We start from the raw sequence: 25131 nt of genomic DNA on the forward strand, positions 1-25131 counted from the left end.
AGTGGCTCCAAATCAGCCATGTAGTATCAGACTGTTGTAAGGGAGTGTCTTTCTCACTCTACATACTGTATTGTAAATGAAGGATTATCAAGTATAGAATACTGCATGGAAACCACATGAGACAAAGTGTTGAATATTCAACAGAAGGTGAGGACACAAACTGGAAGAAAAACACGGCGTGCTTTTCTTGTCACTTTTTCTTCCTCTGCATTTTCCCTTCCTTTCTCCTCTCTCACTCCATCTCTTCTCATAGTAGAGCTCTAATAATAGCAGAGTTGCATCAAGACAATCAGTCGGTGGAATCTAGGGCAGCTGCTGCAGTGGCAGGATGGGAAAATACCTCTTGCCTTCTTCAGCCTGCACACTGTGCACGCATTTGTGTTATTTTTCTATCCGTCCTGCAGAGGATAGACAACTGATGACTTTGTACACAACCTTCAAAGCCGAGACAACTGTAGTCAAATCTTTTATGAAACTGTATACGCACCCTTTCCAACATGTTATATTGCATCCGTTATTAGAATGTGTGTAGAATACCTGTATAGTCCTTCATAGGAACAATCTGACACTATTCAAGTCATACTGCATAATGCGAGTATACGAGTGTGATAGTAATATAGAATAGGCGCCTTTTGTTATATTTTATGTTCTACTGAATTGCATGCATTACATAATCTTTACAGTGTACAGGGTAAACTCCACCTGTTATCAGCTGGAATCCACTACACAGTGGGACTATGATGTCAGAGTGGTGTAATAGTAAACTACATGTAGTTAAATTATATAATATAATAATAATAATAATAATAATAATAATAATAATAATAATAATAGCTTACACAGTTGTGACAGGGTATCACTGTAGAAACACAGTAAAATACTGTATTAAACATGTGTCAGCACGAGCGGTCTTTGTACATCTGATAATGCTGCGTCCACACTGCACAATGTTTCTGTCTGATAAAATGGTCACTATGAAACTAGGTGATCACAGGGTCATACATTCTTGGCTCAGCCAAGACACAGACCACAGCTTGCTGTGTTTTATCACTTGTATCATTAGAAGGAGATGCCAGGGACAGACTTGATCCACGCCTAAGCTTGTCTACAGTATAGAAGCAGTCATCCATTCGTCAGAGGAGATTAGTGGATAATGGGTGTTTCTGCTGGCTACTCAGTTGTTTCTGTCTTTTTTTCCCTGTGGTAATCTCCTGAGCAGATTCAGTGGCAAGAAAAAGTATTTGTGAATTTCATGATTTTCTGCATTAATTTGTCATAAATTGTGATCTGATCATCAACTACATCAAGAGTATGAACAAATATAATATGCCTAAAATAATAAAATCTGATCTTTCACGTCTTTATAGAGAACAACCATAAAAACCTCATAGTGCTATTGGAAAAAGTATGTAAACCCTTGAAATGCTAACCTCAAAAAAAGCTAACTGCAATCAGGTGCTTACTGCATACTTAATAAGACCTATTTTGTAAGTGTGGACTACAGCTACTTCAGATGACAAAATTGTTGAGTTTGCTCTGCACAAGAAGAATATGCTTATGTGAGCCATGCCTGGCCAAAAGGAGCTTTCAGAGGATCTACGATCAAGAATTGTTGATTTACATAAAGCTGTAAAGGTTACAAAGTGATGTCAAAGAATATAGAAACTCACCAGTCTAAAATTAGGCCAACAATCTAGAAATGGAGACACTTTGGGAATGTGGCAACTCTACCAAGAAGTGGGTAGCAACTCAAAATGACCCCAAGAGCAAAAGAAAAACTCATCAATGAGGAAAGAAACAACCCCGAGATATAGCCAAAGACTTGAAGGCATCATTGAAACTGGCTAACATTTGGGTTCATGAGTCTACAGTAGGTAAAACACTGAACAAGCAGGGTGTCTATGGCATCCTGCATGCCTGAAGTTTGCAAAAGAACACACTGACACTCCACATCTATATTGGCTAAATGTTTTTGTGGACTGATGAAACTAAGACTGCACTATTTAGAAAGAACACACAACACTACTACTACTACTATCTGTCAAAAAAGGTCACTGCATATCATCATGAAAACATCATCCCAGTCATAATGTATGGTGAAGGAAACATCATGATTTGGGCCTGCTTTGCTGCATCAGGGCCTGGCTAGGTTAGAGTGATTGGGGAAAAGATGAATTCCCAAGTGTATCAAAAGATTCTTCAGGATAATGTGAGAATGTCTGTACGTCAGCTGAAACTCTGTAGAAGCTGGGTGATGCTACAGGACAATGACCCAAAACACCAGAACAAGTCCACAACAAAATGGCTCCAGAAAAACAAAATCCTCCTTTTGGAGTGGTCAGAGCCCAATAGAAATGCTATGGAACAACTTTAGGAATACACATGAGACGTCCAAAGAATATGAGAGGATTAAAGCAGTTCTGCCAGGAAGAATGGGCTAAAATTCCTCCTGAACGATGTGCAGGTCCGATCCACAGCTACAGGAAGCATCTGGTTGAGTTTATTGCTGCCAGGGGGGGCACAACCAGTTATTAATTCCAAGGGTTTACATACTTTTTCCAATATTATGAAGTCTTTATGGTAGTTTTCAATAAAGACAAATATGTATGTTCATATATTCTTGCCACTTTATAAAATAGGCAGGGGTGTTGTTGCCATGCTGTAGTTTCACAAACATTTCTACTACACAATTTTGCCTCAAAGAAACATCATCACTGCTCTTTGGCTTCCCCATGTGGATGAGAGCTCTGTGCTTCTGTTGCTCAGCACATTGTGGAAGGTACTTTTTAATGCACTAGTCTTTGTTATCCTGCTGGTTGTTGTGCACCCTGTACACTACAAAACAAGTTGTCTGTCTGGTCACTATTATCCAGCATATGTTGTGTTGTATACTTCTCAGACACAATACCAGGCTTCATGTAGCTCAGCAGTCTGCTACCCAGCTATGGAAGAGTGAGGATTGTAGGCCAGTAGTTCTCAACATGGGGGTTACGACCACTCAAAGCATCCTAACATGAATCGTTGCATGTGGTCGATGATTTACTGTAAATCCTTCAAATAAAACAGGACAGGGAAAAAAGATGGATCAGTCAAGGCTGTCATTTATCAATCGTGCTTTCATAGCAATAATAAACTCTGACTGACAGCAGGGACGATTACAAACCGATATAAATTCTACAAAAATAGATATAAACTTCAACATTATCACACACATCCAAGATAGACACACACACACACACACAGTCACACACACACACACACACACACACACACACGGCTAGTGTTACTACCCTCACGTGAACACCCTGTGGTGTCAGGCCAATATGGGAAACAGAGCAGGGCTGGGTCTACTACAGAACCATGTGACTTTACTAAGAATCAACTATGTGTGTGTCTTTGGGGGGGGTGGGGGTTGGGGGGAGAAAGAGAGAGAGAGAAAGAGAGAGAGAGAGAGAGAGAGCAGATGCATGTGTGTTTCTAAGGGAGCAAGACAGAGCCTGCATGACAGAGGAGAGGCTCCTGGGCAATAAAATTTCATACACACAGAGACACACACACACAGAGACACACACAGAGACACACACAGAGACACAGGACAAGCTCTGGGGTTGATGTAGTGAACAATGGAGACCTCTGAGCGAGCATGCGAAAGTAAGTCTGCACTGGGTTTGGAGAGCTATGAAACAACTGTGTGGCGCGTGAATGTTGCGGAAGACAAATGGTCTCTGACATGTCAGGCTATTACAGAGGAACAGCCTGGTACAAGGGGGGAGGGGTGTGGGGAGGGAGGAATGGGGCAGTGAGTGGAGGAGGAGCTTGTTGGTGACCGTAGTTTCCTCCTTTACTACACATACACACTTGACACCTCCACCAGCACAGCATGATGCATTTCCATATTGACAGCTTCACAACACAACACCAAAGAAAAGCACATGCTAGTGGGGCCATGAGCTTTACGTCATCTCTGCTAAAGAGTTTTGAACAATGAACAGTTTGTTATTTCCAGAGTTAGCATGAGGAAAACGGAAACAGACAGAGCAAGACAGAAACAGTATTTTATAGTAGAATGATTGTACTGAAGTATGATGGTGCAGTAACATTCCTGAGGCAAAACCTGCCAATGCTGCACTTAGATTTCTGCACAGTCTGCAAGATTCTTCAAGACATGGGGTTCTTGAGTTTTTTTTTTTCCTTCCCTCTGCTTTTTCCAGCAGTAAGGCAGAGAACCTCTACAGTGACAGGTACGTAAAACTAATTATTACAATGCGAGAGGAAGCTGAGCAACTTTTCTAATTACAATCATCTGGCCCTCATAAAGGCAACAATGGTAGTTTTAATGACAACAGAATAACAAAAGAGATAGATAGATAGAGTTGTCTGTCTCTCTGAGAGACCTGTCTGAAGTGATCACTCGCTCATCCAGCTGCAACTTCAGGTAATCAGGATGTGAAAGGATTCCAGTGTTACCTGTCTGACTTCACTGTTGCTGCCTACAGTCAAAAGAGTAGAACTACTTGTTTCCAGGTGCTGTTATTCTAGTAGTGTTAATCACCATGAATAAACTGGTTACATATACACCCCTCCCACACACAGACTGTCTCCTGTTGCATGGCACGAGACACACTTGGGAAAATTGAATTGTCTGTTAATACCCTCATTCATCCACTCCCTCCTCCTCTCATTGTATAGATACACTAGGGTGTTATTACAGCTGTCAGACACACACACACACTGCACTTTAATGAGCAGAGGCTTTTTTACAACAGGTACTTCAATCAGGGTACTGTTGAGTTTAGTAGTAGTTTATGATAACATCAATGTGAATGCCATAAACATTTAAGCAGTGACATGAAGATATGTAAGGCTGGAGGACGTATCATAACTAGAGATGCACCACTGGAAATTAGCCAATTCCAAAAGTCAGATATTTTTAATAATCTGACCTGCCGATACTGATTTTGGTCAATTCTGATTTCCTTTCTAAGTAGTATAATTGACAACATACATATTTTTCTAACATTTCTATAATGAAGAATTTAAATGTAATTAGAAAAATCAACCACTAAATAACTAACTTTTTCTATCTTTGCCACACTTTCATTTAAACAAATCCCAAAATGTTCCAACTGTTCCAGGTAACTGGACAAGACATCAAGTGAAAATGAAGTGCAGAATTTGCATGTTTTCAGAAACAGGTGCAACAGGTAACAGAAATAACAGAATCCGTCATCTAAGACCAATTGGCCAGTCACCAGTTATGGCCAATGAGGTTTAAAACCTGCCAAGAAGAATCTCCAGTTGATCGATCGGTGCATCATCACATATCATCCTGATGTTCTTGTACTATTAACAGCAAGACTGAATTTACTCCATAGAAGTTTAAAACTGTTGTTGCCATCTGAGCTTCAAAGAGCATCTGTGTTCAGGATTTTAAGGTTCATTTAAAGGGAAAATTAAAGTCAGGTGTTTACCATCAATATGATGGCAGTCAGCTGTGACTCTGGAAGGTCCCGTCTTACATACAGAATGGAAATCTGGGTCTTCACTATCTTCACTGTAAGTCTGATCTTCACAACACAGATTTGTACAGTGTGTCCTGGCTCATTGAAAATAGATTTCTGAAGACCTTAGAGGAAGAACTGTTGAGGCTCACCAGGCAGGACAGGCTAAAAATCAACGTATATGAGTCCATCATCATGAGAACATTGCACAATGGGCTTAAATCTCTCTAAGCTGATGTACAAGGCTGATAAACAGTTACCAGAAATGTTTAGTTGAAATTCAACAGAAGGGGGTCACACCAGTTAGTAAAGGCATATAGTGTACATATAGTGGCAAGAAATAGTATGTGAACCTTTTGGAATTTCATGGTTTTCTGCATTATTTGTCATAACATGTGATATGATCTTCATCTAAGTCAAGGCTATTAACAAATATAATGTGCCTAAAATAATAACACAAAAAAAGTCTGATCTTTTATGTCTTTATTGAGAACAACCATATAAACCTCATTGTGCTAGTGGAAAAAGTATGTCAACCCTTGGAATTAATAACTGGTCAGAGGAATTTTAGCCCATTCTTCCTGCTTAACTGCTTTACCACTGTCATATTCTGTCGTCTTATGTATATGGTTCTCTTCATGATGTTCCATAGCATCTCTATTGGGTTGAGGTCTGGGCTCCGACTTGGCCACTCCAAAATGTGGATTTTGTTTTTCTGAAGCCATTCTGTTGTGGACTTGCTCTGGTGTTTTGGGTCATTGTCCTGTGGAATCACTCAGCTTCTGCAGAGTTTCAGCTGATGTACAAGATCATGTTTTCATGATGATATGCAGTGCCCTTTTTATGAAAGATGTAGTGTTTTTCTTTCCAATTAGTTCAATCTTAGTTTTGTCAGCCCACAAAATATTTTGCCAATACTGCTGTGGAGTATCACAGTGCTCTTTGGCAAACCTCAGGCAACCAGCAATGTTCTCTTTAGTAAGAAGCAACTTCCTTTACGGTGTTCTGCCATAGACACCCTGCTTGTTCATTGTTTTACCTACTGTGGACCAATGAACATGAATTTTAGCCAGTTCCAAAGTGTCTCAATTTGTAGATTGTTTAACTGGTGAATTTCTCTAGTCTCTGACATCACTTTGTAACCCTTTTCAGGCTTATGTAAATCAACTAATTATTGATCGTAGATCCTCTGAAAGCTCCTTTTGGCCAGGCAAGGCTTACATTAGCGTATTCTTCCTGTGCGGAGTTTGATTGTTTTTTGTTAGCTAAAGTAGCTCTAGTCTACACCAGGTATGCCAATACCAGACTCCAATTACCTTTTTGGAGGCAATTATTCCAAGGGTTCACATGCTCAAGAGGTTTTTTATGATTATTCTCATTACAGATGTGAAAGATCAGAATTTCTTTTATGGTATTATTTTAGACACATTATATCTGTTAATACTCTTGATGAAGATGAAGATCAGATCACATTTTATGACAAATAAATGCAGAAAACCATACAATTCCAAAAGGTTCACTAATTTGTTTCTGCCACTGTATATAATCACTGTCTGTGAGTGGGTGTCTCCCACCAGGAGCAGTTCACAGACCTTCAGGCACCAAGCTGTTTGAATCTAGTCAGAGAAAAGCAGGTACAAGCACTGATAGAAGCAAAAAAAACAATCATCCAGGACTGCTGGGACACAGACAAACAAAAACAATTTATTTTATGGACAGCAGAAATGTTTAAGAGATAGACATTGTACAATAGAGTAGTCACATAAACATATGAATTTCATAGTTGCCTTACTAACTGATTCTGCATTTCCTTTATAATATTTGACTAGTTTCATTGGCAGTTCACCAGTCTCTGTTCAGGACATTTGACTGATGTAACCTTTGGCAGTTCAGAAGTGGGATTCACTGAAGAAATTGTGAAACCACTTTTGTTACTTTATAGGCAAAGTTATGAACCCACTGACCCCATTGAGAAGACGCAATGATCCACACAGTGAGCCTCATCATTTCCAGTCTTGTAAGTAAACAGGTTCTGTCTGACCACTGCATGAACACATGAAACAAGGCATTCACACCATAAATAAAAGCAGAAATCCAAGTCCCTGTGGAACTAGGTCTCACCCAGCCTCACCATATCTTCTCCTACAAATGGAAGCATCCACTTATGACAGGAGAAAACGGCCACTTTCCCTGTCTGCAATCACTGGAATTTTCCCAGTTCAATAATGTTCATAAAAATACATAACAGCTGCAACTTGTAGTTCTTGCACTGTGTGCAGTTGATGGTGGCTAATATGACACAGAGAAGCCCACCACCCACCTACAGATACACACAGTGATGTCCCTGTCAGAAAACCATTACTGAGCAAACATCTTTGGCGAAAGAAGAAAGATCTCAGAACAGAGTTTAACAATTATAGACTGTTGTACCAATTAAAACAGGAATGCATCTGCTGCGTGAGACCCATGCAACATGCACAATTGGAAAATGCAGCTAAAAGGTTTGAATGTTTGTGGTTACAAGTTAATCCTGTTATGCTATGTATTCATGATAATGAAATACTTTATTGATCCCCTTGGGGAAATGACTGCATAGCAGCCTAATTATTACACCGGCATTGTACCTGTATACAGTATTTCACACATTCAATGCTCCGAGTGACAAATTACTAAAATCTATCTAGAGAAAACTATAGAACCTCTGGCAAACATTAGATCACAATAAATATGTTGCACCTTTCTAACAATTAAACAAAACTGAGCTGATTCTAAATAACCGGCAACACAATGGAATACGCATGTAACAAGTTACCATAGTCTCTCCAAAGCTGAGTGAGTTTTGAGAGAGTGGTTTTACCAACTTCTGTAGAATAACGTGCACATCTTATCTGTAAGATGATGGAAACACCTGTAACAGATGTTGCAAGAAGGCACAAACAAACCTTACTTACTGTAAATGCATAAAAGGCTATAGCTGTCATTTTATGCTATTAATCCAATGTTAGTAAATATAGTAATATACTGAGTGTACAATAGTTTGTCTGCTAGGAAAAAAGTACTGGGGGGAAAACTGACCTGATCTGTGCAACTTCTTCATACAAAGCATATCTCTGCCTATTTGTCACATATACAACAAAAATCTTTTTAACAGCATCTCTCACAATCAATTTTCCTCGGTAGCATTTCAGATATCTTTTTCTTTCCCTTTTGAAATGGTGGATGAATTTGGCACTTCATGAGCTCATGAGCATGTTTGTGCAGGCATTTTACGAAGGCACTCACTCTACAATGAAATCTCTCAGTGTAAAAGAAGGCAAAAAATCCTTACAATAAATATAAATCCAGGTCTAGTGATGCTAATGTTACAGGGTTGCAGAAAACATCTTATGAAAATATTACACATTCAAGTTCTGACTCAGATTTTCAACTTACAGAGACTTTCATGGCACAAGGTACACTGTGGTGCAGAAACGAGTTACTCTTCATATACCAAAGAAATTGCCCCAGATGGGGCATTTCAGAAAACCCACCCATGTTGATAGGAAACAAATTCCTATTTCAGTTAACTGAGCAGATCAGAGAGTGGATACCTAAAACAAACCCGATGGGAGCCATCAGTGCCTGAGACTTTTTTGCCTAGATTGAAGAAAAACTTTGAAATCATGTTTGGATTTAGGTAAGATTCAGTTACATAGGTCAAACTTTAGGAAAAAAACTGCCATAGCTGCACTTTACGCCTAAATGTGTACATTTACATATAGTTATTTGTTTCAAGATAAAAATGGACAATATGAATCCATGAATCTTCATATTTTATAATATTAAAATTCTTTAATATTCTACTAATTCTACTTCTACTTCAAGGTTGAAAATTACGGAAGGCACACAGTTTGGAGCATCTGCAATAATGGCATTTTAAAATGTGGATCTATGTAGGCTACTTTTGCCAACAGAACAGAATAGAAACAGAACAGAAACTAATAATAATAATAAATACTATCATTGATCCCTTTGGGGTTCAGTAGTAGTTGCTCCTGGGGGTGTTTTGGACGATGTAAGTTTTCAGTTTTATTCATAATGCAGCAGAATTAAATATTTTAATAATTAGTTATATTCAATCAATATGAACAAGCACAGCATCTTTGTAGAATAACTACTGTTTGGTACCGACGTGCTGTAACAAGTGCAGACCGTTACATCACGTAGCTCTGTGCAAACATTGTTTAACTTCCAGAACTTGCATGTTTAATACAGCTAGGACAAACACTCAAAGGAATTTCATTTACAATGATATGCGACTGATAAAAGCAATGATATCACAGATGTTAGAACTGCAATCAGTACTTGCTTAGTATTTTCGTTGGCTAAATTATTTCAGAAAATCTGAACTGCTAATCCTCAAGTGGTCTGGTTTCTTGCTACACAGACAAACCTTTTATTTCTGCAGCAATTTTGAGAGCAATAATACAAACATAGAGCCATACTGAGGAACACACACTCACAGACACACACACACAAAAGCTGATGCAGCTTGCTAGCTACCATCTGTTCAATAACAGATCTAAATAGTACAGTGGTTTAACCAGTCATTAAGACTACATGTGTATATGTGCACACATGCGCGCGCACACCCCCACAGGGGACAGATTAAGCAGTTGTTCTGTATCTGTAGTTTGAAATCAGTGCCCCCCCCCCCCCTCCACTGTGGGTTGGAGAGTAAACACTGGGGATGTAAACAAAATAGTGAAGAGTCTGTCAGTATCAAAGACACACAAACAGAACAAAGCTAATGGAAGTTGTGTAAATACACTCAACCAACACGTTTAGCTCTACAGTGAATTTCGTAATGACAGCTGGAAACACTGATGTTCCAAAGAAACCAAATCCTGAGAACAGAAAGGGAGAATAAAGCTTCCTCACTTTTGGCTTGATTCTGTCTAAAATATATTTGAATCATTCTCACCTGTAAATTTTCAGCTACGATTTATCATGTATTAGAGCTGGCCTTGCCACCCAGCACCTCCAGTGGACCCCAACAGAATCAAAAAGAGCCCGGCTACAATACACTGCAAAGTCATCATCCGATTGACTTTGTTTCTATCTAGAACTGCGAGAGAGCCAATCAGATCATTGCTATTCCAACAGAATCCAAAGCAGAGTTATACTAACCCAAGTGAAGGAATTTTGGATGTAAACTTAATTTCCTGAGGAACACTGTGAGATTGGCGCAGAAATTATGCAAAAAGCTAGTAATTAATTAACTTAATAGGCTAAAAATAAACTTTAACTGGCATTTCATCCCTCCTGGTGAATTACTGCTGTAGGTCTGTCTGTTTATCTCCAGATCAGGTTATGATCTGTTACTGGGAAAACATTTGATTTTCTTTTTCTTATTTTGAGAATAATCTCATGGGAAAATTGTTGTTTTTTGGACATCTGCCATTCACAGCACTAATTATTCAGCGTTATAGTCCAAGGACATTTCGAAATACGGCCAGGAGGAACCAGGGATCAAACCCTGCAGTTCATGGATGACTAAATCCATCCCTCCAACTGGCCTAGATGTTCATTTCATACATGGTACATGAAACAACCCCATCTTTCCTGTATGGATATTTTCCACTCACATTCTCAATTGCACTGTAATGTTTATCACAAACCATGTCTGTGACAGTGAGTGAGTAAGAACAGCAGAGAGACTGCTGCAGACAGATTGACAGCTCCATACTGAGCTGAATTTTTCTAGGTTCATGCCAGGACCAATCATTGACATTGTGGAAAACAGCTTTTAACAATTCTGCATTATTATGTACTCCTGTCAATGCCGCTGGCAAGGCCACTGTGTATTTGTGTTTGAGTAGACAAACTGTAGTGGCTATTGAAGGGTTAGGTGTTGGTGAAGAGGTCATGTTAGAATTGGGTTTGGGTTAAACCTAAGGTTAGGCGGAGTGGTAAGAGCTGAGATTAGGGTAAAAGGCTAGGTAACGCATTATTTTAATAATTGTGCTCACAAATGAAACCTGTGTGAGTGAGTGTGTGTCATTGTGCAAAAACAAGTCAAAGTAACAAAATATAGGTTATGAAGCTTTAGTGTGACCTCTTCATTTTGCAGTTAGTCAGCATGTTTCTCCCAGTCACTGAAAGTTCAACTGCAGCAACAATAAACACAGACACAAACATGTGTGACACACAGTACATGCTGTATGTATGAAATGTGAGCTGCAGTGCTGTCTTTGTTTGTTGGCTTGTTAAATCTAATCACAGTTTGGTTTAAATTTAGCTCCAGCTTAATTACACGGCACATAAGACTCAAACCTCACAGTGCTATTCTGGCACCTAAAAATATATGAATGGTCTTGCTATTACAAGGCCTGTTTACTGCTGGGTCAGTGAAGCCAAAACCATGGAAAGTAAAATCCACATTTGAACAAGGAACAAAAAAAGTTAGATTTTATTGTAATGAACTGTGTCAAACTGTTACAATAAAAGTTGCTGTTGTATGTAAATGTGGTTAAATCTCTACAGTCACAGCATCTGTTGTAATGTGGACATTGATTAAACAGACAGCTGTACTGATGACTGCAAAAAAAAAAAAAAATACAATTCACATAGTGAGAGCAGTAGGAACAGAGGAGTTGTGACTCAACTCAAAACTATTTGATGCAAACAACAAAGTCTCTGTGTGTGTTTGACACTAATCCAGCAGTGGAGCATAACACATATTCTGTGTGCTTGTTATGTTATTTTATGTTATTAGTACTCAAAGCATTTCACAATGTTACTTCCGATTCACACTCACACACCAATGGGGATAATATGCTAGGTGCTGGCCTGACCAACCAGGAGTAACTTGGGTTTCAGTGGGATCCTCAGACATATTTACAGGAGGAGCCTTTTGAATCTCAGAACATGATTGTCAGTGCTGTCAGTACATTTTTTGATGTGCTGACAATGATGAACTAGAATAAACCAAATCTGGCTGTATCTGTAATAGGAGTGTTTCTGCTCTCATCTACATTTCATTTTACTGAAAACTAACAAGAATGACTCACACTGACTAACAAACCTTTACATAATTAGACTGCCCTCTCCTCACCCAGAATGCAACTTCATTTGGTACATAAAAAAATTAAAGATGGCTGCTGGTGCTAACAAGAAAAGACAAAAATAATATTAATAATAATAATAATAATAATAATAATAACAGCTCAATTGCACAAAATAATACTTGAACTGTCTGTATACACAAACACACACACACACACACACCTCACATGTCTCTGTGAGACAAACACAGCAGGATCATTCAGCATGTTAATTGAAACCAGGCACAGTCAGCCTCTACTTCTCTCTCTGCATCTCTCTTTAGAGTGATCTGACTGCTTGACATTGTATCATTGTCCCGTGCTGGAAAAGAACCTCCAACCCTGGCACCGTCCATGCCTTGCGCTAGGAAACCAAATCCCAGGCAGTGTTTGAGAATTCTATTGCAGGACACATTATGTCTCTGGGTTCCATCCCCTCGTCTCTCCTATATCCACATCCGTTGGCTTCTTTCATTTCTGTCTCTCCTGCTCGCTGTCCTTTAAAAATGATGTCTTCCCCCTGTTTATTTGCTCTCTCTTCCTCTGTTTAATACATGCTTATTTCTCCTGGCTGCGTCTGTATTTCACCACTGTGCGGTTCTCTGTCTCCCCCCTCCTCCTCCAGAGATGGTTTGAGGTCAACAGGCTCACGTGTCTTTGTCTCCTGCTACAGCATGTGGGCTAGAAATTCCACCATCCCACCGTTTCAAATTGCATGTTTCCTGGCTCGAAAATACACACACAAGCGTGCGCGTATGCACACACACACACACACACACACACACACACACACACACACACACACACACACACACACACACACACACACACACACACACACACACACACACACACACACACACACACAGCCTGCCTCTTGCAAAATGGAGCACACACACACACTCCTGCATATTATTCACTTACACGAACACATTCTCATGTCCACACACAGACATACGAACAAAGTATTCATTATATAAGCAACAACCTGCTGAACACCATGCAGTCGTTTTTACAGGAAGACTATGGTTTGCCTTAAATTTATATGTTATTATTATTATTGTTTACTTATTCATAATTTTATATCAACAGATTTTACTAGAATTTATGAAACCTTTATATACAGCACCCTTCAGTGATCCTACTGATTTAACAAAGAATTTTGTGTGATGACAAACATATCACTGAAAGACCCAGACAATGCTACTACTATTGCATTGGACATACAACCATGGATATGGCTGAGGTTAAAACTGTGAGTCCTCCACAGAGGATGTGTTGATCAGGTACAGGAGTTCCTGAAAGTGCTCCTTCCATCCCCTAGGCAGAGGCAGTTCTCCTCCCCCACTGAACACAGCTCTGGGAAACGCCTGCTTTTCCCATCTTGAGACATCCAATGTTTTGCCAGAATCAGGGGCTCAACTATGTTTACAGTTCAACCTTGCTACACATTTGGGTTTACTAGGTCTGTCCAGCAGTCTTCCTAATACCTTATCCAAGTCATCGCTATTTGGTCGTCATCGGTTGACAGCTCGGTTCATCTCTCTGACCCATGTGCCCTATACATATGACTTAAGTGACTCAGATAATTGCAGACTGATTTGCCTAATTGCAGGGCTTAAGTCACCTGTCAATATGGTGTTGTTCCTCTGAGTAACAAACCTTTTTATATACTGTCACTTCCCCAATTAAGTCTCATTGTTTTTATTACTACAATTATTCTTCTATTCTGTTTTTTTTGTTGTTTTTTAGCAGACTCTGGAGTTATTCTGTTTTGAAAAGGTTTTTGATTTAATTTTTTAATGTAGATTTCATCTACTATTGTGCCACCTGAATTTCCCCTTTGGGGAGCAGTGTTACATCACATTACCTTCAATAGATGGAAGGATGGATAGATGACCAATTACCTGGATTCTTAGTACCTGTCTGATCAGTTAAGGCAGGGACGGGAAAAACTTGTCGTTGAAGAGACAGGTTGCCAATCCCTGAGTTAGACAGCATGATAAATTTCCATGCTATTAATTTTAACTCCATGAGTTAGACATGGAGAGATAGACATGGAGTTAAATAATAGCATGGAAATGTATCAATGTCTAACGTCAGTTTGACTGGAAACTATACAGTTCACAAATATGCATTTCCTGTTTACATGTGGTCTCCAGCCAACTTTTATAGACTTACAGGCTGATTTTGAGTCCATCCTCACAGAATTTATATTTACATCAGCTCCTGCTTATAGAATAATCTGATAGCAACTGTTGACATTTCAGGCCATCAAGTAACTGTCTCTGACTAATGGTCTTAAAACTTTGTCACGTGGTAACCAACTAGAATCTTCAAAAGCAGAAAAACACACAACCTGAACTTACCAACAATTATATGCATTTTGTTATGGGGAGAACCCCATACAAGTGTTTGTGCAAACATGTGTGTGGCTTTCTCCAGCACTAAATCCATCTGTACAGGATGCGCATAACAAAGGTCTTGCTGCTTACTGTCTGCAGCAAGTTACAGAGTTATTTGAGGTCAATCCCCACGAGCCAGACAAACAACACAACAATATAAAGTGTAGTGTTAACCTCAATGTTATTTTGTCTAAAAATAGAGACTGACAAAAACTATAATAATCGATGTGGTTGTTACAAAGTTTAAAAAATATCTATTTATTACAATAGTAAAGCAATGTTTAACTAGATTCAAGGGAGGCATGCAAGTTTGTTTTACACACACAGAAATCATTCTTCTAAAATGGATCATCAGAATACTCTTACACTGTAAGTTAATTAATGACAATATCAAATAATTGCGCAACCTAAACTGCAATAGCTGATAAAGAAGTAGGTTTTATGTTGATGAAAAGCATACAATACACTATAAAATATATAGTTGTATATTTATATACAATAAAATTCATAACTGCATTGCAAACTTCTGGAAACACACTGACATTTCAAGTTATACGAAGACCTATAGCTTGCCTTTGTGCACAGTCTTCATGCTAAGATAGTAACATGCATTCAAGGACAGTTCATCTGTGTTTTGAAAGCCCTCAACCCCTAGCAGTAGTAACGGTTCCTAGAATAGCAGCACAGTAGTAGTAAGTCTGTTTTTGCAGCTGTATAAGCTGTATGTTTTTGTCTTTTAAATAAAGATAATTTATTATGAAGCTTTTTTCTGCGAATGTTTCTCCTACTCATCTACGCTGATTAAGCCTAGTAGTGTTTCTTCTTTCTGAAACACAGACTTCTGCAGACACCTAAACTGTCTCTCTGTCTCTCCATCATGCTAAAGCTATCTTAGACCTGTGAAATACTACAGTAAGGCAACACACCATGCACCATTGGTTTTAATGCAGCTCTAACTGCACTATAACTCTGTGACAGTGACAGAATGAGATTAAGAGAGCCCATCGTGGTCACATGGAGAAACACAAATACTTTAAGCAAAAGCAGCATATTAAGGCTAGACTTGTGTACTCTCCCTTCTGTACGACTGTGTGTGTGTGTGTGTGTGTGTGTGTGTGTGTGTGTGTGTGTGTGTGTGTGTGTGTGTACTTGCATTTACTACTTTGTGGGGCTTAGCGACTGGGAGCCCACCAACCGCTTGGGGCCCAAAGCACTTTAGGGGCCCAAAAAACGGGGCCCCACACCGATTAGCTATTTAATATAGCTCAGGAGGATCCCCTGATGTGCCTAATGCGTTTTTCTTACTTGGCCCACAAGGTGACAAAGATTGGAAATGTGTGTGTGAAGTGTGTGTGAAATTTCTGCTCTCTAGTGACTACTAGAGCCGGGAGCCTGGTATAGCAACAGATACACACTTTCGGAAGTGTGTATCATTTTAACCAATCACAGTACAGCCTACTGACGAAGAGGGGATCTGATAGGCTACTTCACTGTCGGCGTCACCACTGTGAGAAATACGCCTATTTCCGTATTTTTCCGAACTAGAGTTGGTTTTAATCGTACCAGGATGAGAATTACTTAATAACAGGTAAGTTTATTTTCTTTTAGTTTGACTTTACTATTTTCACATTGTTTGTGCCTCTGTACCCCGCTAGCAACTGTAATGCAACAAAATGTAACTTTTCAAAATGTTATGATGTAGGTGGATAGTGGTAAATATTAGCAACAGCACGCTAGCTGCTAATGTTAGCAGCATCACGCTAGCTGCTAATGCGCTAGCTGCTAATGTTAGCAACCGTTCAGTAGCTTTCAATATTAGCCATTACTTGGCATCTTCTGGTGTCAGTTTTAACTCAGTTGCCCTTAATGTCAGCTATAGATCGGCACAGGTCGCATATTTGCAAACAAAGTTTACTTTAAATGTTAAGAATCTCATTCCGGTCATAGTTCAATTTGTTGCGTTCATGAAACCCACGTCATTCAGGAAGCACATTTAAACATCACTACAATCCTACTAAATGTTGAAAATGCATAGAATTACATGCATGAGATCAATATAAATCTGAAGTGAATAAACACAGCCACAGTCCGCGAGCTTTTCATGAAGGACGGAGTGTTCAGTGACCAGATGAGTTTAAAAATGCATAGCCACTTTGAGTGTTATTTTTCCCATTTTCCTGAACGCATCATGAGAGCGCACGGCATTTCTTTAAACATTAGGATAAAATCACAAATGAAGGAACGACAAACAAGCAATACATGTGAGTGAACTCATCCCTCAAATGCCAATTCGATTCATGGACTGTTAGTAATATTAACTTTAGACAAGTTTGTAAAGCTCCGCTTCACGATTAGCATTAAGGTTAGCACGTTAGCTTAGCCACGTCGGCGCTATCTAGTTAAATGGAAACACTCGGATAAAATCACACAGGAAACAAGGCACGGCATTTCTTTAAACACTCGGATAAAATCACAAATGAAGCAACGACATACAACCAAAACGTGAGTGAACTCATCCCTCAAATGCCAATTCGATTTATGGACTGTTAGTAATTTTAACTTTAGACAAGTTTGTAAAGCTCCGCTTCACAATTAGCACGTTAGCTTAGCCATGTAGGCGCTATCTAGTTAAATGAAATGTGTATTATATGTTTGCTTCAGATAATGTGCTAGCTAGTTTAGTGAGTGGCAGTCCTGTACTGTACATAGCAGTAGCAGGTGTTTCCGTTTTTGAGAAATGTTTTTGTGATTAGTGTGAGTAGTTATTATCATGCCGAAATATGCAAATTACGAGGATTCATAGTTGTGCATTTAATCGGTGCATTTACTACACTCAAGTAACCAGGTTAAAGTTGGCTTTCCCTAATATCATTATTTATTAACTGTCTAAGCAGTAAACCTGGTGGAAACACCGCTGTTTATACCTGTAATTAGAATACTAATGGCTTTTTACTAGTGCGCATGTGCGGACTCGCCGCGCCCATCCCCCACACTCTCACAGTTCGCTGACTGACTGTGAGTCTCTCACAGCGCTGTCGGTCTCCTCCCCTCCCCCACACTCTCACAGTGCGCGCAGTGACTGAGTCTCTCACAGCGCTGACAGTCACCTCCTCTCCACCAAGAGAGCTTAAGGTAGAGGAGAAACTTATGAACAGATTTTAGGGAAACACTCTTTTTAAGTGCAGGTAAACCTGTTCTCTGATTATCCAAGAAACCTAATTTCTCTAATTAACCTGGTTACTCCATGTTAATACAGTCATTAAAAACACTGAATTGAACTGAAATGATAATACTGAGGGACAGAATCTGTTATTTAATCTACATATTTTTTTGGTATTAAGATATCCCTTAACCCTGTTTTTAGATAGTTTTGCTTTTGCTTGGTTGTTTTACATGAAAAAACTGCAATAGCAGACAGTTCTAAGTGTCTTAAGACATGCCTTTTGTAGTCCATGTTCGTAGGAGTCTAGTTTCACTACAGCAGATCATTGTCGATTACCACCACAGTTGTCATTTCCTATATGAAATTTAATAAAAATATAATTTTCAGTTTCAATCGGTATATTAATTATGGATGTAACTTGTGTACTGACTTAAACATTATTTTCACTGAACCAAAATGATTAAAAGTAAGACAAGGATGCAGCCTTCTGAGGATGCAAAGTCACACATTCAGTCTGCGAGGGACAAGCCAGGGTTTATAGAAAAATTAATTGACAGTAACAAAGGTATGGGTTAGCAGCCCTTTTGGGGACACATATTAGTTGATTTTTCAGTGTTATTGATTTACACTAGCATACTGTATGTTTTAGGCTGCATAACAGAAACAGATATTTATTGGCAAAAAAGAATCTTTCTTCTTTGAATTTTCGTAGATGACACTGTTAGTTAGCTCCAGTGTTGGTTGTAAAGGAAAAAGGCTAAAACCTTATTTTGTTAATGTTATACCGCAATTAACTGAATATGAATAATGTACGTGAACTATTAAGACAACACAATGTTAATCAAACGTATATCTAAAATACTCTTGTAGGAAGAGGAGTGTTTGCTACACAGCCCATTGAACCAGGTGCTTTTGTCTTGCAGCATACAGAAAAACTCATATCAGTGGAAGAAAGCCAGTCAACACTACTCAGAAATGGATAAATGGTCGCTGGTGGTAAGTATGTCACAGCATATGTTTTCTAGAATATTCTAAATAAGACCTAAAACTAAGATTTGAATGGCTGATGAATCAAAAATGCAGGAGCATTCTTTGTATTTATGTACATGCTAAGTGGTCTGCAAAAGCAAATTCCAGTAAACAAGTTTTAGTTTGTGATTTAAGCTATCAGTAATAAGTATTCACATTTGAGGCTAAGGAAAAATCTGGCTTAAATCACATGTCATACAAGGGGAATAGATGAGCTACATATTTAAAAGTTTATGAGGTACTATTTTTAAGTGGTAAAACTTTTAATTGGTTTCCTTTACGTTTTATACCCTTCAGTATTGATGCATCCAAAGAAGACGTGGTATTTTTGATCTGTATTCCAGGTGACCAACAAGCAGGGTCCTGCTGTGGCTGTTAAGAAGCAGACGCCTCCTGATAATCATCTGTCCCAGAAGGATTCAAACAGAGATGATGGCGGCACACAGGTAAAGGTATAGTTTAATGTACATACTGTTGTCACAACCCATTTTGTTGTCTTCTACTCCGTGTGGTTCCTTTATGAAGATAGGAAGGTGTTCACTCTGCTCTCCATGACAGCTTTTGAGTCAAGGTTAGTCTTTTGAGGAAACTGTTAGACTTGTGGTGGAGAAAAGAGAGTTAACCTGATGCATGTTCCCTTATCCTTCTCTGGTGAGACCCACATAGCCAGATAACTTCTCTTATTTGAGCTCCCACTCGTCCCTTATGAAGTCAGTCTATTTCACACACTCAGGATTTTAGACACTTTTGGGGCCTTCCCGAGTGGATCCTACTCTTAGGGATTGTTCATCACTGGTGCATCACCTGTCTGTATCAAACCTCATGCTATCATAAGTGTAATTGTACACCGGTTCATCTGGGGCATGTTTAATGTGGTATTTTGAGCGAGATCCATTGCATCTCCTCATATGCTGTTGTGAGACTTGCTGATACCTCTAGAAAAGGCCATACCATATGCTGAGTTTCAAGTTAAATACTGCTCCAGGAGTTATTTTCAGCTAACTTTTACAAGTTGTGAATCTGTAAATATGTGATGTCTATCAGATGTTAATGTGTTGGTATTTTTGATCTGTATTCCAGGTGACAAACAAGCAGGGTCCTGCTGTGGCTGTTGAGAAGCAGACGCCTCTTAACAATCATCCGTCCCAGAAGGATTCAAACAGAGATGATGGCGGCACACAGGTAAAGGTATAGTTTAGTGTACATACTGTTGTAACAACCCATTTTGTTGTCTTCTACTCTGTGTGGTTCCTTTATGACAATAGGAAGGTGTTCACTCTGCTCTCCATGACAGCTTTTGAGTCAAGGTTAGTCTTTTGAGGAAACTGTTAGACTTGTGGTGGAGAAAAGAGAGTTAACCTGATGCATGTTCCCTTATCCTTCTCTGGTGAGACCCACATAGCCAGATAACTTCTCTTATTTGAGCTCCCACTCGTCCCTCACAAAGGCCTCATGAAGTCAGTCTATTTCACACACTCAGGATTTTAGACACTTTTGGGGCCTTCCCGAGTGGATCTTACTCTTAGGGATTATTCATCACTGGTGCATCACCTGTCAATATCAAAACTCATGCTATCATGAGTGTAATTGTACACCGGTTCATCTGGTGCCCTTATCTTTCTCTGGTGAGGTCCACATAGCCAGATAACTTCTGTTATTTGAGCTCCCACTCGTTCCTTATGAAGTCAGTCAATGTCACACACTCAGGATTTTAGACACTTTTGGGGCCTTCCCGAGTGGATCCTACTGTTAGGGATTATTCATCACTGATGCATCACCTGTCAATATCAAAACTCATGCTATCATGAGTGTAATTGTACACCTGTTCATCCGGTGCCCTTATCTTTCTCTGGTGAGGTCCACATAACCAGATAACTTCTCTTATTTGAGCTCCCACTCGTCCCTTATGAAGTCAGTCTATTTCACACACTCAGGATTTTAGACACTTTTGGGGCCTTCCCGAGTGGATCCTACTCTTAGGGATTATTCATCACTGGTGCATCACCTGTCAGTATCAAACCTCATGCTATCATAAGTGTAATTGTACACTGGTTCATCTGGGGCATGTTTAATGTGGTATTTTGAGCGAGATCCATTGCATCTCCTCATATGCTGTTGTGAGACTTGCTGATACCTCTAGAAAAGGCCATACCATATGCTGAGTTTCAAGTTAAATACTGCTCCAGGAGTTATTTTCAGCTAACTTTTACAAGTTGTGAATCTGTAAATATGTGATGTCTATCAGATGTTAATGTGTTGGTATTTTTGATCTGTATTCCAGGTGACAAACAAGCAGGGTCCTGCTGTGGCTGTTGAGAAGCAGACGCCTCATAACAATCATCCGTCCCAGAAGGATTCAAACAGAGATGATGGCGGCACACAGGTAAAGGTATAGTTTAGTGTACATACTGTTGTAACAACCCATTTTGTTGTCTTCTACTCTGTGTGGTTCCTTTATGACAATAGGAAGGTGTTCACTCTGCTCTCCATGACAGCTTTTGAGTCAAGGTTAGTCTTTTGAGGAAACTGTTAGACTTGTGGTGGAGAAAAGAGAGTTAACCTGATGCATGTTCCCTTATCCTTCTCTGGTGAGACCCACATAGCCAGTTAACTTCTCTTATTTGAGCTCCCACTCGTCCCTCACAAAGGCCTCATGAAGTCAGTCTATTTCACACACTCAGGATTTTAGACACTTTTGGGGCCTTCCCGAGTGGATCCTACTGTTAGGGATTATTCATCACTGGTGCATCACCTGTCGATATCAAAACTCATGCTATCATGAGTGTAATTATACACCTGTTCATCTGGTGCCCTTATCTTTCTCTGGTGAGGTCCTTATAGCCAGATAACTTCTCTTATTTGAGCTCCCACTCGTCCCTCACAAAGGCCTCGTGAAGTCAGTCAATGTCACACACTCAGGATTTTAGACACTTTTGGGGCCTTCCCGAGTGGATCCTACTGTTAGGGATTATTCATCACTGATGCATCACCTGTCAATATCAAAACTCATGCTATCATGAGTGTAATTGTACACCTGTTCATCTGGTGCCCTTATCTTTCTCTGGTGAGGTCCTCATAGCCAGATAACTTCTCTTATTTGAGCTCCCACTCGTCCCTCACAAAGGCCTCGTGAAGTCAGTCAATGTCACACACTCAGGATTTTAGACACTTTTGTTGCCTTCCCGAGTGGATCCTACTCTTAGGGATTATTCATCACTGATGCATCACCTGTCAATATCAAAACTCATGCTATCATGAGTGTAATTGTACACCTGTTCATCTGGTGCCCTTATCTTTCTCTGGTGAGGTCCACATAACCAGATAACTTCTCTTATTTGAGCTCCCACTCGTCCCTTATGAAGTCAGTCTATTTCACACACTCAGGGTTTTAGACACTTTTGGGGCCTTCCCGAGTGGATCCTACTCTTAGGGATTATTCATCACTGGTGCATCACCTGTCAGTATCAAACCTCATGCTATCATAAGTGTAATTGTACACCGGTTCATCTGGGGCATGTTTAATGTGGTATTTTGAGCGAGATCCATTGCATCTCCTCATATGCTGTTGTGAGACTTGCTGATACCTCTAGAAAAGGCCATACCATATGCTGAGTTTCAAGTTAAATACTGCTCCAGGAGTTATTTTCAGCTAACTTTTACAAGTTGTGAATCTGTAAATATGTGATGTCTATCAGATGTTAATGTGTTGGTATTTTTGATCTGTATTCCAGGTGACAAACAAGCAGGGTCCTGCTGTGGCTGTTGAGAAGCAGACGCCTCATAACAATCATCCGTCCCAGAAGGATTCAAACAGAGATGATGGCGGCACACAGGTAAAGGTATAGTTTAGTGTACATACTGTTGTAACAACCCATTTTGTTGTCTTCTACTCTGTGTGGTTCCTTTATGACAATAGGAAGGTGTTCACTCTGCTCTCCATGACAGCTTTTGAGTCAAGGTTAGTCTTTTGAGGAAACTGTTAGACTTGTGGTGGAGAAAAGAGAGTTAACCTGATGCATGTTCCCTTATCCTTCTCTGGTGAGACCCACATAGCCAGATAACTTCTCTTATTTGAGCTCCCACTCGTCCCTCACAAAGGCCTAATGAAGTCAGTCTATTTCACACACTCAGGATTTTAGACACTTTTGGGGCCTTCCCGAATGGATCCTACTCTTAGGGATTATTCATCACTGGTGTAACAGCTGTCAATATCCAAACTCATGCTATCATAAGTGGAATTGTACACCTGTTCATCTGGTGCCCTTATCTTTCTCTGGTGAGACCCACATAGCCAGATAACTTCTCCTATTTAAGCTCCCACTTGTCCCTCATAAAGGCCTAATGAAGTCAGTCAATTTCACACACTCAGGATTTTAGTCACTTTTGGGGCCTTCCCGAATGGATCCTACTCTTTGGGATTATTCATCACTGGTGCATCACCTGTCAATATCCAAACTCATGCTAACATAAGTGGAATTGTACACCTGTTCATCTTGCGCATGTTTAATGTGGTATTTTGAGTGAGATACATTGCATCTCCTCATATGCTGTTGTGAGACTTGCTAATACCTCTAGAAAAGGCCATACCATATGCTGAGTTTCAAGTGTGAATACTGCTCCAGGGGTTATTTTTAGCTAACTTTTACAAGTTGTGAATCTGTAAATATGTGATGTCTATCAGGTATTAATGTGTTGGTGTTTTTTGATCTGTATTCCAGGTGACAAACAAGCAGGGTCCAGCTGTGGCTGTTGAGAACCAGACGTCTCAGCATTTCAAGTATTTTTCATTGTCCAGCACACTCACAAAGCTACACATTCATCCAAAAAAGAGTACAATTTTCCTTGAACAGATTTCCTTCCCCTAGTTGAGAAGTTTTTTTTCTTTTTTAAAGATTGAAAAGCTCTTGAAAATTATGATATTGTGTGGTCCTCTGTTTGGCTGAATTTCCTGGCGATTATTACCAAATATATGTCCATGGAAAATCATTTTAACCCAGAATGGGCTATTTATATACATTTGAAATGTATAATATGACTTGCGGGTTACTTTGTTTGCATTATATGCCCATGATGTATTCCCAATACATGTTCATTGAGCACAAATCCTGTTGTAAAGAGTTTCCTTTGTGTAGTGTTTTGTGTGAAATATTAGTTAGCCCTAGAAGGAACAATGCTTAATCAAGTATTGTTATTGCCTATGGTACTGCTCTGTCTACCTAGATGTTTTGTTAAGATCAGGCCAATCATTATAGTGACTGAGATAATGCAAAGATGTGAACTGGCTGCTGTTGAGGGACAAGAGATGAGATGCAGAATGGAGATGTCAAAGAGTATACACCCTTGATGCAGTTTCTTTCACATCCACAATAGAGAGTAAACAACAGAAACTATTTTATATACAATTTTTATATTTTGATCCCCTTTAAGATATAAAAACTGGAAATATGAGTGTGTGCGTGATGGTGGACCTTACAAGTACTAAATGTTGGAGACAGACCTCACAAGTGGTATAAAAACTAGCATGGAAAAAAAAGTATGGAATTCTTTTAAATTGAAGTGATAATTGTGATTTAGATTTTTTTCTGGTCTTCCCTGATTTTTTACAGATTTTTAGAACCACTGGAAAGGGTGGATCCCACAATTGACCAAAGAATTTTTGGGCCCCCCAATTGGGTTTGACAAGTATGTGTGTGTGTGTGTGTGTATGCACGAGTGCATGCATGTCTTTGGCCGCCTTACAGACATCTGCTGAAGGTCAAGTTTCAGTCTGCATGGAACCAATCAAAAGGAGCCAGAACTAGAACACCCCTCCCTGCCTACATCTGCTACACTGGGACACACAAGCATGTACAGAAAATCAAGTATTCACAAAGCAAAGAATGACACACACAAAAACTTATCACAGACACCCATAATTTCACGCAATAGTATGATCTCAAACCTACAAA

The 25131-nt window shown here is 39.5% G+C and overlaps 2 protein-coding genes across 4 annotated transcripts in view; one reads left to right on the plus strand and one right to left on the minus strand.

Annotated features, from left to right (window-relative positions):
- Nucleotides 1-25131, minus strand: part of jmjd1cb (jumonji domain containing 1Cb) — a 103546-nt gene that overhangs the window by 64416 nt on the left and 13999 nt on the right. The window lies entirely within an intron of this gene.
- Nucleotides 16086-25131, plus strand: part of LOC113156103 — a 32266-nt gene continuing 23220 nt past the window's right edge. Inside the window, exons 1-7 of one of the 2 annotated variants that reach the window (XM_026350995.1) lie at nt 16086-16579; nt 19078-19150; nt 19528-19629; nt 20264-20371; nt 21465-21566; nt 22915-23016; nt 23902-24885. In XM_026350995.1, coding sequence (XP_026206780.1) covers nt 19130-19150; nt 19528-19629; nt 20264-20371; nt 21465-21566; nt 22915-23016; nt 23902-24048 — 582 coding nt within the window. In that variant the 5' untranslated portion in view covers nt 16086-16579; nt 19078-19129 and the 3' untranslated portion in view covers nt 24049-24885. Of the gene's footprint in view, nt 16580-16753; nt 17494-19077; nt 19151-19527; nt 19630-20263; nt 20372-21464; nt 21567-22914; nt 23017-23901; nt 24886-25131 lie in introns of those variants that run through there. The other variant, XM_026350994.1, reaches the window with a different exon arrangement.

The sequence above is a fragment of the Anabas testudineus genome, chromosome 19 (assembly GCF_900324465.2).
Source record: "Anabas testudineus chromosome 19, fAnaTes1.2, whole genome shotgun sequence".
NCBI lineage: Eukaryota > Metazoa > Chordata > Actinopteri > Anabantiformes > Anabantidae > Anabas > Anabas testudineus.